The sequence below is a fragment of the Oxyura jamaicensis genome, chromosome 9 (assembly GCF_011077185.1).
Source record: "Oxyura jamaicensis isolate SHBP4307 breed ruddy duck chromosome 9, BPBGC_Ojam_1.0, whole genome shotgun sequence".
In the NCBI taxonomy this organism is placed as follows: domain Eukaryota; kingdom Metazoa; phylum Chordata; class Aves; order Anseriformes; family Anatidae; genus Oxyura; species Oxyura jamaicensis.
In genome coordinates this window covers 12,758,518-12,773,785 of record NC_048901.1, presented here as the reverse complement: position 1 = coordinate 12,773,785, position 15,268 = coordinate 12,758,518, and the positions used below count along the sequence as shown (strand labels likewise).

Below are 15,268 nucleotides of genomic sequence, written 5' to 3'. Positions count from 1 at the left end.
TGCCGGTTAGGCAGTTGCAGAAGGAAGGAGTTGGATGAAATCTATAAATCTGCTGGTGAGCTGTACAGGTAGCTCTTACAGTTTCTGCAATAAAATACTTCTCTGCGCGGAATAAAGCTTTGGTGCTTTGGAATGATGAATTCAGCTGTCTTGCTGGTGGAAAAGATTAAGCAAAAGTGAAGGAGCTTAAAAACTATGAGTAAGGAGATTTGGAAGCCTTCAGTGGTCTGATCTTTTTCCATACAGTACGAAGGCCTCTTATTTACTTACCTGAAATGTAGTTCTGCTGTCTTAATCACAACATTTTTAACCTGGAAATAGAAAAGGATTGAAGTGTGACCTCACACTCCTGCAGGCCAGAAAGGACCAGTTATTCTTCCATCTGTGGCTAAAGAGCCACACACCTACTGTAGGGGAATTAAGACCCAGTCAGAAAGGGAAGGCAGCGGAGCAGATAAGAGATGCCTTGAATAGTTCCTTACAAGAATCTTGGAAAATCTGTGTAAGGACATGAGTTCACATGTGCATACATTAGTGCATGCTTAGAGCACATGATGGTCAGGGACATCTGTAAGGACATGAAACAGTCGGGGAGGTGGTAGTGGATCAGGAAAAGTCTCACCTGCCCTGTAACAGGTCTCTGAAGGCATGCTTAGAGGAGAGTATGGGCCTGCATGACCCAAATGCCTCCTTCACATGAGGTAGGAAGGAAAAGGATTGCAGCTGGGGATAGGTTTGAAAGTAGATAGATGTAAGGTCTAACAGGCACTGGGTTTAACATTTAATGACTTGGCTGCCTCAGCAAGGATGGGTCCCTCCTAGCGACAGAGGTGCTCCTAGGTCAAGCCTAGCCTCACGATTACTTTCTTTTTGTTTTTGCTGGTATAAGTAAGAGTTGTACAGGTTTAAAACTAAAACACCTTCTCTCTAGTAGTGACATATCTGATCTACTCCCTGTGTCCAGTAAGTACCAGCTAAATGCTGTTTCTGTGCCAGCTTTGGCAGTAGCTGTTGGCTTTGCTGATGTTGCAATAGAGGCAGGCAGTGAGGGAGATGGGGAGGTAGGCAGAGAGTCACCAGAAAGAGCGGCCTGAGGAGGTGCTTCAGGCTGGTGTGGGAGAGAAGAACGGGGTTTAAAAAGTAAACAGAGCTGGCTCCACTTTGGCATAATCAGCAGGGCAGGTAAAGGGATGTGGAAGTAGACATGGGGAGCACAGTTGTGGCAATCATTAAAAACAGAGACAAGAAACTTGAAATCGCTGCAGTGATTTTCAGCAGCAGCAGCCACGCTGCCCTGCTAGGCTCAGCAGAAGCTCAGACCATGGAAGCAGGCGGCCACGTGCCATGTGCTGCTGGGGCTGCCGCGGGAGGGCTGCCAGCCGCCAGGAGCAGCAGGGCTGCCAAGGGCAGGGGGCTCAAGCCCAGCCTGCCGGGGTCAGAGATCAGGCCCCACGCTGCCTTCACCCAGAACTGCAGCTTGTGTGTTCATTATCGTCAGCCGTTCATTAATCTGCCATGTGTATTTATGTGTATTTGGAGAAACTGACTCCTGAGGAAAGCTGGAATTTTGACCTCTTAGCATTAATGTCTTTTTGTTGTTTTGTTTTGCTTTGCTTTTAATGAGCCACAGGCAAGGTCTTCTCCCTGTGACATCTGTCTGATAACTGTACAAATTAGGACGTTCCCATTTTTGCTTCCTAAAAAATTCTGTGATCAGATCATAAAATAGGCTGTTGTATACTAGGATATGTCAAGCCTGATCTTCAAGTATCAGAACCCAGGGTTTCCATAAAGGGAATTGGATTTTTGCCACCTTCGCCTGCCAGAAGACCCATCAACCAAATATTGTGAGCTCCTGCTTGATTCTCATTCTTTCTCAGCTGCCATGAGGTTTATTGCTAGCCTGCTTTTATTTTTTTTTCCAAGAGTTCAAGTCCTCTCCTCTCTCAAGACTGTATTTTCTTTTATGCTGAGTCAGTCTGGTTTTCCACGAGTCTTCCATCTCTCAAGTTAAAAAGTTAGGCAGTCGTGCTCCCACTTGCTTTCTGCAGAATCGGGTTCTCTGTCAAGATTTAGCTCTGTTCTCCTGTTTGTACTTCAAGAATGCTTTCCCCTGGTCCAGGGTTTATGGAAAAAAATATATGTTTCAGCTTTACTTCTTCTGCTAGGAACGGTCAAAGATGTTATTTTGATAACTGTGTGCTGTTTGTTTGTTGTGCTATTTTCTGGTCTGTTTCTCAGATCCATTTAATGGGGGGTGATCTTCACGCTGCCAGTTCCTAATTAGCTTATCACCGTTTGGTTTTGTATCATTCTCATGGCTCACTTTCACTTTGATGAGTAAAGAAGGACATTTGCATGTCCTGTAAAGGTTATTCCACTTTAAACTGAAGAGCCTTCCTATCTGATGTTAGTCCAGACAAGTACTTACTTCCCTTCCCTCGACGCAATAAAGGCTATCCAATTAACTTCTACAAAGTTCTTTGGTGCTTTCAGCGTGCCGTGAAGGTAGTGTTAACTTTTCATATACATAGGAAAAGAAAGTAGGCTATTTCACCTACAGTCTGTAATAACTTTTCTACAGCACTTTCCAAGCATTTTAGATGTATTCTTTGAAACTCAACATGCTTCTGGAAAACCTGATGAAAATGTGTTTTATTGGTAAGATCTTTTACGTGTACACTCCATCATCAAGTTGCTCTTCACTGGGATTTTCCATGTATTCATGGAGTTGCATCATCTAGTCATCTGAAACCTTCTAGTAACTTCTTTTTGCACCTGCAGTCTTAAAATTGCCTTTATAATCCAGAGTGCAGGAGGTCTTTTGTTTGTCCTATAGGAGAAAGATATAAAGGCTGTTTGGCTTTGTGATTTTTTTTTGGGGGGGGGGGGGATTAGCCCATTAGCAAACAGTATTTGTCTCATCATTTCCCATAATTACTAATAAACAAGATTATTTATGAAACTTCCATTGAAGCCCATTAGAATAGTTCTGGCAGAGAGGATATTCACATTGTGTCAGTTCTGCTTCACAAAATCTTCAGGGCAGCTAAGCTCATTATGTGCTAGATTTGAGCTTTCTTGTAGTCTGTTGGCAGTTACTTAATCATTTCAAAATGAACCCTTTATGGAGGTATTTTTAAACAGATAAATCTCTTTCTTGGAAAATATTTTTCCAGTTGTGTTCAGTTGATCGTTAAGAACACAAGAAACATTTTCTTTGTGCACAAAGGGTCTAATTCTCATGTGATGTATCCACATTTTACACTAGTGTAACTCCACTGACATCGGTAGAATTCCTCCTGCTGTACACTGGCATAAATTAAGTTTTTTTTTTTTCTCTTAAAAGCAAGCGAGCAAGCCCCACTAATTTTCAGGTTAGCTGGCAAATTGACAGATGTGACTTCCAACAGTCATCCAGAAGCCTCCAGTCCTGCATGCAAAGGCTTGGAAAAATCTGGAGCTTTGAAAGAGTTCCCAAAATGGCCCCTTACACAGTGGTGTTCTCAGGACATTAATTGTCAGAGAAGGCCCTTGTCAGCTGCTCAGTGGAATCGAGCTCCTCTTGCTGTAGCTCTGCAATGAGCAGAGGCCTGACTGAAACCTTTTTTATAAACGAGTATATCAATGTAATGGTGCTGGGTGCAGGAGGACCTAATGGATCGCGCTAACCGAATGAATGTTATAGTCATGAAATCTTCCAAGATTTAATTCTATAAAGTGCTTACACGCTGAATAATCAAGATGGTTAGGTTAGGTAGAAATGAGCTGAACTATAAGACAAAAAAAAAAAAAAAAAAAAAATACTGAAAACATATTTTTTTTTGCCCCTCATGGCTGCTGATTATCTGACAGTAAATTTGTTAAGGTGTACTGCTTTCGAAATAAAGTGTTTAATTTCTTGTGACTACTTAGGGCAAGGTGATGTAGTTCTTAGAGAACAGCGTCAAGGATTGACCATTCCTTTCTTTGAGACCTCTCAGCCAAGGTGTTCAGTGACCATAATCCAGGTTTTCTAAACTGTGACAGAAATGACAGGTACGATGAAGGCATTTTTCCACTGAGTGCCACTTGGGGAACTGCTCAGAGGCGAACCACTGCCTATCTGCCTGTTGCTCACTTTTAATGACGAGGATGGAAAGAGCTGGTCAGGGACTCAGCACCAGCAGTCTCAACACGTGGGACGGCTTGGGGACAGCTGGCTCAAGGAAGAACACTGCTGGCTGGCGCTTCCTCCTGGAGAACTGTGTTTAAGCATCAAGAAAACGACAGGAAAATGGCATTTTCTTTGCTTCCTTGAAACTAATTGTTGAGTCACATATAACTCCAATGACCGGACAAGGGGTCTAAAAATATAAAGGTGTATGTTCCGCATATCTTTCCCTTTTGTGAAGAAGTGGGGGCAGAAGAGCTAATCGGATCTGAGCTGATAATCTCAACATATCATTTCAAACTTGTTCTTCAACCATGCAGTTTTTTTGTCACTGCTTTTACCGGTCATTTCTGCTTGCTTTGAACTGGGAGAAAATTGTTCCTTGCAGAGCCCTGTAGGTCAGAATGTCACATGCACACGAGAAAGGCTCAAAAATTACAAACTTGGAGACACAACAGCCTGGTGTAGATATGCAGTGGATTCACATAATTGAATTTCAGGCAAACCATTCCAGCCCAAGGGTCAAATTATGAATAAATATAAGACAAAACACACCATCTGGTGAACCATGCCTAATGTAACTGAATTAATTGTTCAGTGGATCTCAAGGCCAGTTAAATAGCTTATCCATATTTCTCATTGCTTCTACTAAATGACACATTCAAAGCTCTTTCCTCCCTTCTCCCCCTCTAACCCTTTAACCTCTGAGTCATTTAGTGGTGGTGGGTGGTGTCTGCTCTGACAGTGTGTTGAGTATGTTGCAGAAATAAACAGGCTACTTCAGAATTTTTTTAGCAAATAAGAGCCTGCAGTGAATGACTGACTCTCAGACATATGGGCCCGAAAAGACATAATTTAAATTCATTATAGTTATTATTCGCATAGTGCTAGCTACTTCTGGGTGGTTTTACGGGCAACATATATCTCTGGAATAGTTTCCTGTTTAAGAATTTATGCACAAAGATGAAAAAAAGCAGAGCTGAATGTCTAATGATTGTTGTAAAGTCTAGCTTTGTTTCAATGGTTTTATGATTTTGTTGATTATAAAATCAGTGGCTTGCTTTCTTCAGACTTTGCTCGCTTTAGCAGGCTGCCGGACAGCTGTTGATTTTTTAGAAGGCTGAAAAAATACATTTTTAACAGGTGGACAGTCTGCAGGTTTTTAATGTGATTTTTCTACTGGGTGGAAAAGGTTTCAGGGGGGTACGGAATAAGATTATACTTTTGTATAGAAAATAGGACAGTCACATTCTTATAACTCCAAAGAATTAAATGGCATAACGTGAGTTTCAGACCAGTACTCTCAGTCACTACTTGTTTGAGCTTACCAGTATGTCTCAGAGAGGTGTTGTGTTGCCATTTCAGCCTTGGTGATCACAGCAGAATTATTCAAGCAGTACTAACAAAACTGGTGAAAAAACGTATGCCAGATTTTGAAAAATACTTGTTCCAATAATTTTTCCTTGGTGATGTATAGTGCATAATTATATCCAAAAAATGTGGTCAACAAGTGAGAAAAAACTCAGCAAATGTATCATTCATTTTGTAGCCAACGTATTTTATTCTTATTTTATATATATGGAAACTCTGTAGGACAAACTATTTCATCAAGAGCAATTTCTTTCCTGTAGACGTGTTCACAGTAATTCATTGATTCTTCTGAACAGAGTGTGGGGCCCAGATTTTCACGTTTGCCTTGTGACGTTAGATGTTCAGTTTCTCCCACGATTAAATAAGAATCACGATGACTCTCAAGCAGCTGTGTTGGGCCAAATACACGGTTAGAGGAAAGAGAGCTAAACTTAGCAGAATTACACTCAGATGAAGATCAGGGCAGCCTGAATTTCCAGTATAGATTATTCAGAATTTTTCAGTGCCTGGTGCAGAGCACATGGTGTTTGGTGTGGTGCCTTGCTCTCTAATCCCTGGGGTGAGTACGTTCGCTGGAGCTGACTTCATTCCGGAAAAGGACAGGCCATTAGCCACCGCATCAAAGCACCGGGGTGCCTGGTGGCACAACGGAGGGTAATAGCACCCCAAGGAAAATGGAATAATGGAAGCAGTCTCCCAGCTGGAGGTTGATCAATAATATTCGGAAAAGCTCCGATAAGAGCTTTATCAGACACTTTTATCCAGACTGGTGTTGTGTACTGTAGGGAGCAGGGGAGGAAGTGGTATGAAAACAGCACCCTGTTCCTTGGGCTTTTGTGGCTAAATACAGCTGCTAGTTAGATCTCTCCCTAATGCAGCTCCTGCAGTGGTTTGCCTGGAACTGGAAGTCCTTTCCATTTTGGATGTTGTTTTTAAAGTATTGAACTATTTTAAAAGGCCTATTTGTCTTTGAGAGAATCCTGTACCTTAATCCCTTTTCTTATTAGAAATTAAAAAGAACACAACGTTTCAGAACAGCATCTGGTTTTATTTAAAAATGTTTAGACTCAAGTTTCTTCATTTATCTATATTTATTTAGAAAATAAAAACGTGTATCTTCAGTTGAAATGCAATCCCATGTGTACATAGCATTTCACTTTTCACCCTTTTGTAAGCCTGCAAATATAAAATAATTGAAACTGTTTTTCTGAAATACTGTAAAGTGAGGTTTGAGGGGTGTGTTTATTTGCTTTTTAAAGCATCATAGCTTTGCCCAAATGATTAGTGGTGTAACATTGGCATGAATATTAAAGGCATGGAAGGGAATTCTACCTGTACGTGCTGTCCTTGGGCTCTAATGTAATGGCTACTTTCAGGATTGTTGCAGGGACAATATTTTTATATCATCCCTGACCGTTCCTACTGACTTTTCTGGGTCTAGTATGAATAAAGTACTAGAGCAGTAACCAGAGTTAACAATTCTGTACTACAATATTTCAGTTAAATTGCAGGTTATTAAATAAAGCAAGCCAATTCCTGCTCCTACTTAATGTACATTTCCAGTAATTCAGGATCTGATGTCAACAAAAAAAATGCTTTAGATAGTGCAAAGAAGTGAAATAATCAGATTATCTTTCGGGAAATGTATAGTGTTTATTCCAAACTATTTTGGCGTGCCGCAGTGTTGGTAGGAAGATGCACTGCTTGCGAGGTAGTAGTTCGGGTCAGATGGGTATGAGTGATGTCTTTTCCTAGTGCAGTCTTGGTTCCTGGCTGTGACAGACCGGAGGAATTTCTCCGTTCTCACTGGCTGGGTGATTCTTCTTCAGTTCTGTGCCCTGTCCCTTCTAAAGAATTGTAGCCCATCTCCTCTGAATCTCACTGTTCAGTTCATCTGAGTCTTTCTGAGCTTGGTTTTGTTACAGAAGCGGTCGCTCAGTACTAAGAACACACAAGGCTAGCAGAGCCCGTGGGTTATTAGAAGGAAACTCAAGAGTTGGTTTTGCTGTGCACTGCAAGTAGGTCTTCTGCCTCTCTTCGCATCATTTGGTGAAGAGGTTACATCTATGTCTCCTTGCCAAAGGTCTACAGTTGGTTTTCTGGGCATTGCCAGCCATGCAGGTCACACTGCAGACCACAGCCAGGCCAGCTCTGACGTCCTGGAGCCTTGTGTTAGCAGCTGGATGTTCAGTGGCTGCCATACTGAAGCTGTGCTAGACTGAGGAGATGGGGAAATGATGCACAATTCACATAATTCATGCATGCTTTTCTCTGACATCTGAAATTTTGGTAATCAATGTCATAAATCTAATTGCAAGCAGTTTGGACAGTGGAATTATCTGTGCGTAATTTATGCATATCTCTAGAGCTTTAAAGGCAAAGTCCTTAAGCACAGATGGAACTTGAAGCATATAAGTATCCCCTTTGTCTTGGTGGACTGTAGACTCATTCATAGAAAATGGTTCCATTTTCTTGATAAAATGTGTGTAAAAAAGGGTATGTATTTAGCAACAGCAATGTAAGTACGTTGACTGAGAATGACATGTTTTGGGTCCCTTGGAGGACTCTGGCATTAATGCTGCTGCTGGCTCTGAATCATTCATGTTTATGCAGGCTCCATGCTGTGCTGTAGGTTTGTAATAGCGCTTAGAGGCATTTTATGGAGTTGTGATTCACAAGGTGGGAAAGGAGAGTATGATTTGCCAAAGAAACAACAATACAAACAAACAATAATAATAATAGCAATAACTACAGCAACAACACCAACAGAGGAAAAGCAATTCTGAGTTCTACATTCAGAAATGTAATTACTGGTGCTTCTAGAGAACATCTTATAACTTCAGCCAGGGTTTGAATGGAGACCAGTCAACAGTATGAAAAATTAAACCCTTACTTTTTGCTCCTGTTGCTGAGGTTCTGATTAGGCACAGCAATGTGCTCAGAGAATCACTGAACAGACTGGAGACCATGGGCTGACTCATTAATCCGAATTTCTTCTGTACTGCACTAGGATGATCTCGAAAAGCTGTTTCACTTGTTCCTGTACACCTGCAGTGGTAACCATGTATTGTCACCTAGTTAACAACCATGAGTATTCAGCTTGTAGTCTGATCTGTCAGTAAAGGTAAAGCTAAAGGTGTGTTAAGGTGGAGCCATTTCCTCTGTTGTCCAAATGAACCCTTAAGGGGGTTGATACAGTCCGCACCACTCTTGCCTTAGCTGGGTTGTTCCTTTGGACATTGGTCCCGCTGCCTGAGTCTGCTTATAAGATTGGAATCCGGCCATCATTTTGCACATGCCATTGCACTGTGAAATTTTATACTTCTGGATTATTTTACATTTCTGAGTTACACATCAAGAAAACTTGGAACATTACCTATAAAAGGCTCCATGAGCATAAACTTATAACTTACTGAAATACATTTTCCTTAATGCTTGTCCTTTTCTCCTTACTGTCCAGCTATTAGTGAAAAATACTGTTTGTTTGTTTGTTTGTTTGGCTTGTTTGTTTTTCAATTCTTTGTTAAAACCTTTTATTTTTTTCCTGAGAGGAGTGAACTTTATTCAGTTTACTGAAAAGGTGGACCTGGCTCACTTCTTTCTCTTTTTAAACAACACCTTCAACAGCAGTATACTGCAATATGCTCTGCCAGCAATTTGCATCAAATTTGTCGTTCGTCCTAGGTGAAATTAGGATGAAACAAAAATACATTAGGAGATTGAGCTCTCTCCCTGCCAGAGAAAAAAAGAAAGAATTTGGACACTTTTTCATCTTGGAAGTGCTGTCCTCAGCTTCAGCACAAATTGGTCTTAATGAAGAATTAACTGATGGAACACCTGGGCTATTGAAGATCTGTAGATATGATTGAAGTGATAGATTTAGCAGGATGTTTCTCCTGGCATTTGTCTAAAGGAGTGCAGCTGATTCCTACCTGAGTTTGGTAAAGATGCCAGTGTGGCATCTTAATGGGCTCCTCCCAGGCACATGTGACAGTCTAAGACAGCTGGGTTTGGGAACAGGCTCTTCTCCAGTTCCTTACTGGTCATGCAAACCTCTGTGATCTGCTTTGTTACAAACGAGTGCCAAAGTAATGATGGTGGTTACACAGAGCCCTCAAAAACTTGACTCACCAAAAACAAACAAACAAAAAGTTGTGCTGTATCTCTCTTGGATTTTCAGTGTACTGTGGATGGCTTGAATTTAAGTCATACTTGAACAGATTGACTCTCTAGTCAATACGTAGAAGCTTCCAGGAAGCACTGGGTTCAGTGTACATGTGGAGATGACATCACCTCCTCAAGTGTGTTAAAGACATGCTCAGAAGTAGAGGCCAAGCTTGGATAGCCCTGGAATTTTACCCATCAGAGTACATGGATGGAAGCCCAGACCAATCTGGTTTTTACGCTGCAGTGTATTGGATACTGACAGTAACTAACAGTCAGCACTCAGTGAGAGAAGATTGCTGATAACAGAGAGGTCGTTATGTTGTGAGACCAGCTGCTGCTCCTCAAATGAAGCAAGACTTGGCTAGAGAGAATTCCTGCACATGGATACTTTATGAGGAGGTTGATAATATGGATAAGGCATGGTGAAGACCACTGGTATAATAACAGATGCTGCTTTACGGTGTGTCCAGAGAGTTTGATTATAATCTGTATAGCAAGAAAAATCCAATCTCAGTCTTTCATTAAGAATTTCTTCCAAATCAGGCTGCCATTTTATTGGATTTTACTTCAATGTCATGATACTTAGTTTATTTCTGAAATCCCCTGGGTTTCTGTGATTATGGAAGAAAGATTTTTTGGAAGCTATCAGCACTCATTGTTTCATGAATGAACTTGAGAATGGTGGTTATAAAGGTTCAAATGTTAAAATACTAACAAAAGGAATCCCAGTGGTTTATAAAATTGATGTTTGTTTGTGAATTGAAAAGTCTGAAGGGCTGATACTAAAAGAAAATGATTTTATTCTGGTTTGGTGTATTTAAAACCATAAATAATTATTACAAATTTCTATTACCATTTACAGAATATTTACTTTTGTATGTTCCCTTCAATGTGATTTTTGATTCTGATGGATGTGGTTCCAGTCACTGATGTTTTCTTCTTTTTTTTTTCAGTTACACCAGCAGAGTTGTTTCCAGTGGACTGAAGGCACAAATTAATAATCCAGAACTGAAAGTCAGAGGACTAGACCCCCTCATCAGTAATTTAATTGATAAACTTCAGCACTTTAATCAAGTAAGTAACTTTTAGAGATCCCAGCATTTTATCACTGGGTCTGGTGGCAGAGCTGAAGGGTGGGCCTGCTACTAAAGGCATCCAGAGAGTTTGTTGTGCCAGCTGGATTATGAACTCTAATGAGACAAAATTTTTTTTCTGGAAGTTGCTCCGATTCCTGTCTGTTGTCCCGTAGTGGTTGATTAACTGTCCTGTGGTCTGGTGTCCCAGGGACATAGAGCCCCACCGTTCACGTCAAGCTTGTGCCTAGAGTCAAGCTGTGTGAGGGCGTTTTGGAGTCCCATGGTATTGCTGTGTTGGAGGAGTATCGTGCTGTTTGTGCGGGTTCCTGGTCATCAGTGGTGTAGATGCAAACAGATGAAAAGACAAAACGGGTCTATAACCATGGGGGAACTGAACTGCACAGAATGCTGGTCAGGACAGAAGGCGCTCCAGGATGAATTGGCTGTGCCCCTTTGAAAACATTTCCTTGAGCATTATTCTCAGGCCCTTCAGCCCCAAAGGAAATATACCTATCAACGAGTTTGTCAGATGCAAGATGAGTCTGTCTGCCTCTATCAGCTGTTTGTGTTCTCCCAGATGCACTTGCAGTCCTAGTAGTAGATCAGTAGCCTTTCAAAGCTAACTGCATGATTCTCTGCTCTTACTGCTTTAGCACACCTCTTAGTGAGTTCCTACAATAGTGCTAGTCCAAGTGAGCTGGAGCTAACAGATGTAACAGAGATTGATTTTCATTTAATGTAGGCATGTTTTCTTGTCAACTTGGAAGAATGCTTACAACAAGTCAGATGTGTTTGCACATTAGTCTGCTCGTAATCCTTCACCATTAAAGAGTGACGGAGCATGGGGATATAAACTGTTTGTAGAAAACTGGAAGATTAAAGTCCACCTTTGTGGGTGGGAAGAACAAGAAGAAAAATAATCTGCACAGGTAAAATGGGAAGATGAATTGCTTAGTCAGGATGCAGGAATTTCTTAAAACTGTGTCTGTGACAGGGAGTCATTGTTTAATCTCTTATTTGTTCCTGCAAAAGTACATCCCTCCCTTACCTCTCATCAACAACTGGTGATAAATACATAATCTAACTAGCAATTAGTGTTTTTGTTAAATCTGGCTTGGCTCTTATGTTCTGTAGGCTGCAGCTTAAGGATTTTTGTATCACACTGTTTGATTTAACTTGCCATAGGGGATTATAGCAACCAGTGTGATGCAGTACTTGGTATTACAGTGAAATAGACATGTGGCCAGATTGATGAAAAGGATAATGTATTATTTATCTGCCTTTGTATGTTATCAAATAGAGTGTTAATTTACTTTATATGTATTAGATATATCCATCTGTGTAATTGTCCTCTATAAACACTGACAATAGGAAATAGCAATAGCTTAAATTAAAAGTAGCTGTGTATTGGAAATTCTGTTTCTTTGTAGGAAAAAAACAAAACTGAACAATGTTATAATGAGCTGCATACCAATTTTCTTAAGTTATGTACATTTGAAAAACATCTTCAAAGACCGTTTTTTAGTTATTCTTCCTAGCTCTTCATACAAGTTGGAAGGGTTGCTTTGTGTTACTTCTAATTCTCTTTTAGGAGAATATCATCCCTAAGTAAATGTAACTCCCATCAGATTGAGGTGCTTAGCAATAATGGATTCCAAGGGTGAAGGATTAAACAGAATACTGATTATTGCCCTAAGATTGTTCGTTTTAAGTACTTGGAATAATATAAATTCCTTTGATCATAATTTTAGTAAGATTTCTTCAGAGATCAAAGCATCAAAGAAGTTGCTAAATATCTAAGGCTTTCACATATAACATCGAACATGTGTAGCTGTTTTCTGCTTCTTGAGTTTTCATTTCAGTTGTGATATTAATATACAAATAAAAACTGACACTGAAAAGCCGATTAAATCAGGATTTTAAAGTGTCATCAATAGTGTGTGTAGACTGTGTAGATGAAGAGAGATACAGAATCCCATTACTCATTTTATGGACAAATTGATTTTTTTCATCAAATTCTTCTTCTCTCTCTCTCTCTTTAAAATTTGGACGCAGTAGGCATGGTGGAATTTAAACAGTGATAAAATAACACGTTATCTTTGTATCTCCATAAATGTTTGAAATTTGCAATGCCACTTTAAGCAATGGTTGCATATTTCATGTGTAGAACCAGTCCTAGAGAGGCAGGAAGCCTGGAGAGCAGGGAACAAAGCATTGCACAGACTGTCCATCAGAGCTGATTTAATATGAGTAGGCCTCACTAATGTTCTACTACTTAACTAATACTGCTGAACTACACAGAAGAAAGAATATTCTTGGATAAGAGAAAGATGTGCTGAGAGTTAAAAAGAAAAATACAATTTCTGTCCTAACAAAATAAGCTCTAGGCTTGCTGCATCCATCTGTCAGAGAGCCTGGACCTGCTGGCTCTCTGTCTGCCTCATATTGTCTCTTTTGCAGCAGTGTGCATTTTGGACTGTCGGGTTAATCATCTGCTGGATCGATTTGCTAGGTCGGGGAGTACTGTCCACTACAGCTACGTTCAGATCAACAGGATTCATTTTTCTAAAAGACGTGCCTTAGCTCAGCAATTCCAAAGCTTTTCTGGAGCAAGTCTTAAGTACTGCTGTCTGTGATAGTCCCTCTTCCACATTCTGTCTTCTACTGCTGGACCCCAGCCCTTCCCTGTCACCAAGCCTGCTGCAGCCGCCTTCCCCCAGTGGCAAAGTATCGATTCATTTAAATCCAAAACTGAGAGTCCTTGGTGCCCAGCCAGCATTCCTCTGTTAGCTCCTAATTATGACTTTATCCACAGATATAAAGAGATTCATATCTTCATTGGTCCTACATCCCAGGGACATGGACAAAACTCAGTGATGTATTACTGTTCATATTGTTGCATCCCAACTCTAGCATGTTACAAATAATCCCTATGCTTGTCTTCCTCCATTCCTGACTTTCTTTTAGGCTTAAATGCCAATTCATTGGAGATTACAGTAGTTTCTCTTTTTTTTTTTTTTTTTTTTTTCATGTGGGTCTTAAATCCTCACCACATAGTATTTTTTAAAACAAAATGTTTATGCAAATTGCAGGCTATTTCATAACCTTTTAGCAAAGCCATAAGAAAGGTGTATTTCAGTGAATATTACTCAACAATTACTGTTATTTGCACCCTAATCAGATAAGGTTTTTGAAGGGCTTATTGGGGCTGCTGACTCACATATCGACAGAATTACTGAGTTACAATTTACAGTAAGTTTTACTTATAGTATTGCAAAAAAAGATCAGGTGAAGTCCTAGGCTGAGTTTGAAGAAATAGAAGTTAAAATAATCTTTTCCTCACCCCTCCCCCCCTCCCTTTTTTTTTTTTTTTTGTGAGTAGAGCAGATGTGAACTACAACTGATAATAAACATGAAATCCCGCATTGTTCCTTTTCACATTGTTCCTTTTTGGAGTACTACTTCTTGCCACATAATGACACTTAAATATGTTTTAGAGTTTTCTTTCAGCATAATGCTTTTCACAGTTCAAACACAAGAGGTTTGGAGGCTAAGGTTAAAAATCCCAAAGGATCAATTACATTGAAAGCAAAGAACATGTTAGGGAAAGGGGAAAAAGGTTTGACTATAACTTAACTAGCGAAGTTGCATGGACACTCTCAAAGGATTATAATATAAGTATTGTACAAGCTTAACTTATTTGTCTTTTGTCAGCCTAAATCTAATCGTAACAGATTTTTAGAATACAGTGTGTTTTGGTATTGTCAGTCAGGGATGGATGCTTAGGGCATGGCTGTAATTCAGTGCAGTATCCTAGAGTTTAAAATGAAAGTGATGCCAAATCAAATCTTGCTGAATCTGGACCCATATATTTATATTTTTTTCCCCACTGAAGTCACATGAATCTGCCAGCTGAACTTAGAAACACATATATCGTGAATTCCTTTTAGATTTGTGTACAAAGGATGCCATCATAGCAAAGTTCCAAACAACACTGAGATGTTTCTTATCAATAATATGAGCTAGCCATAATTTAATCTTGAATGTAAATTTAATTGGGTTAGACAATGGAGAATAATCCTATAAATCATTTAACTACTACTTAATTTAAATGTGTATATATTTTTTCAGACATCTATAAAATTTATTACATTACAGACTTCTTATATGAGATTTAAGTGGAGACACATTGGTTTGATTTTTATCCAAACTTGTAGCTGACTTGGACTAAGACTCAAAATAGTCTGTTCTTCATTTCATCCAATGAAAACATAGAAAGAAGGTAGACATTTTAGACTGCTGCTATATTGCTTCTAGTACTTGGGATTTAAACAGCCCAAATAGGCTGAAAATATTACTGCTTGCCCCCTATGCACATAGCAAAACCTTCAAAGACACGTGTTTCTTACCAAATAAACAGCTTTTCTAGAAATGCCCTATGTCGGAATTTCCAAAACAGGTCCTCCTTTTCCATCTGCATTCCGTCTTCCAAAGCATTTAG

At 39.9% G+C, this 15,268-nt stretch overlaps 1 protein-coding gene across 7 annotated transcripts in view; it reads left to right on the top strand.

The window, feature by feature from the left end:
- LOC118171631 (glypican-5-like) overlaps nt 1-15,268 on the top strand; it is a 411,554-nt gene that overhangs the window by 252,152 nt on the left and 144,134 nt on the right. For all 7 annotated transcript variants that reach the window (XM_035334914.1, XM_035334910.1, XM_035334915.1 and 4 more), the window contains one exon: nt 10,645-10,765. In XM_035334914.1, the coding sequence (XP_035190805.1) occupies nt 10,645-10,765 (121 nt within the window). The remainder of the gene's footprint in view (nt 1-10,644; nt 10,766-15,268) is intronic.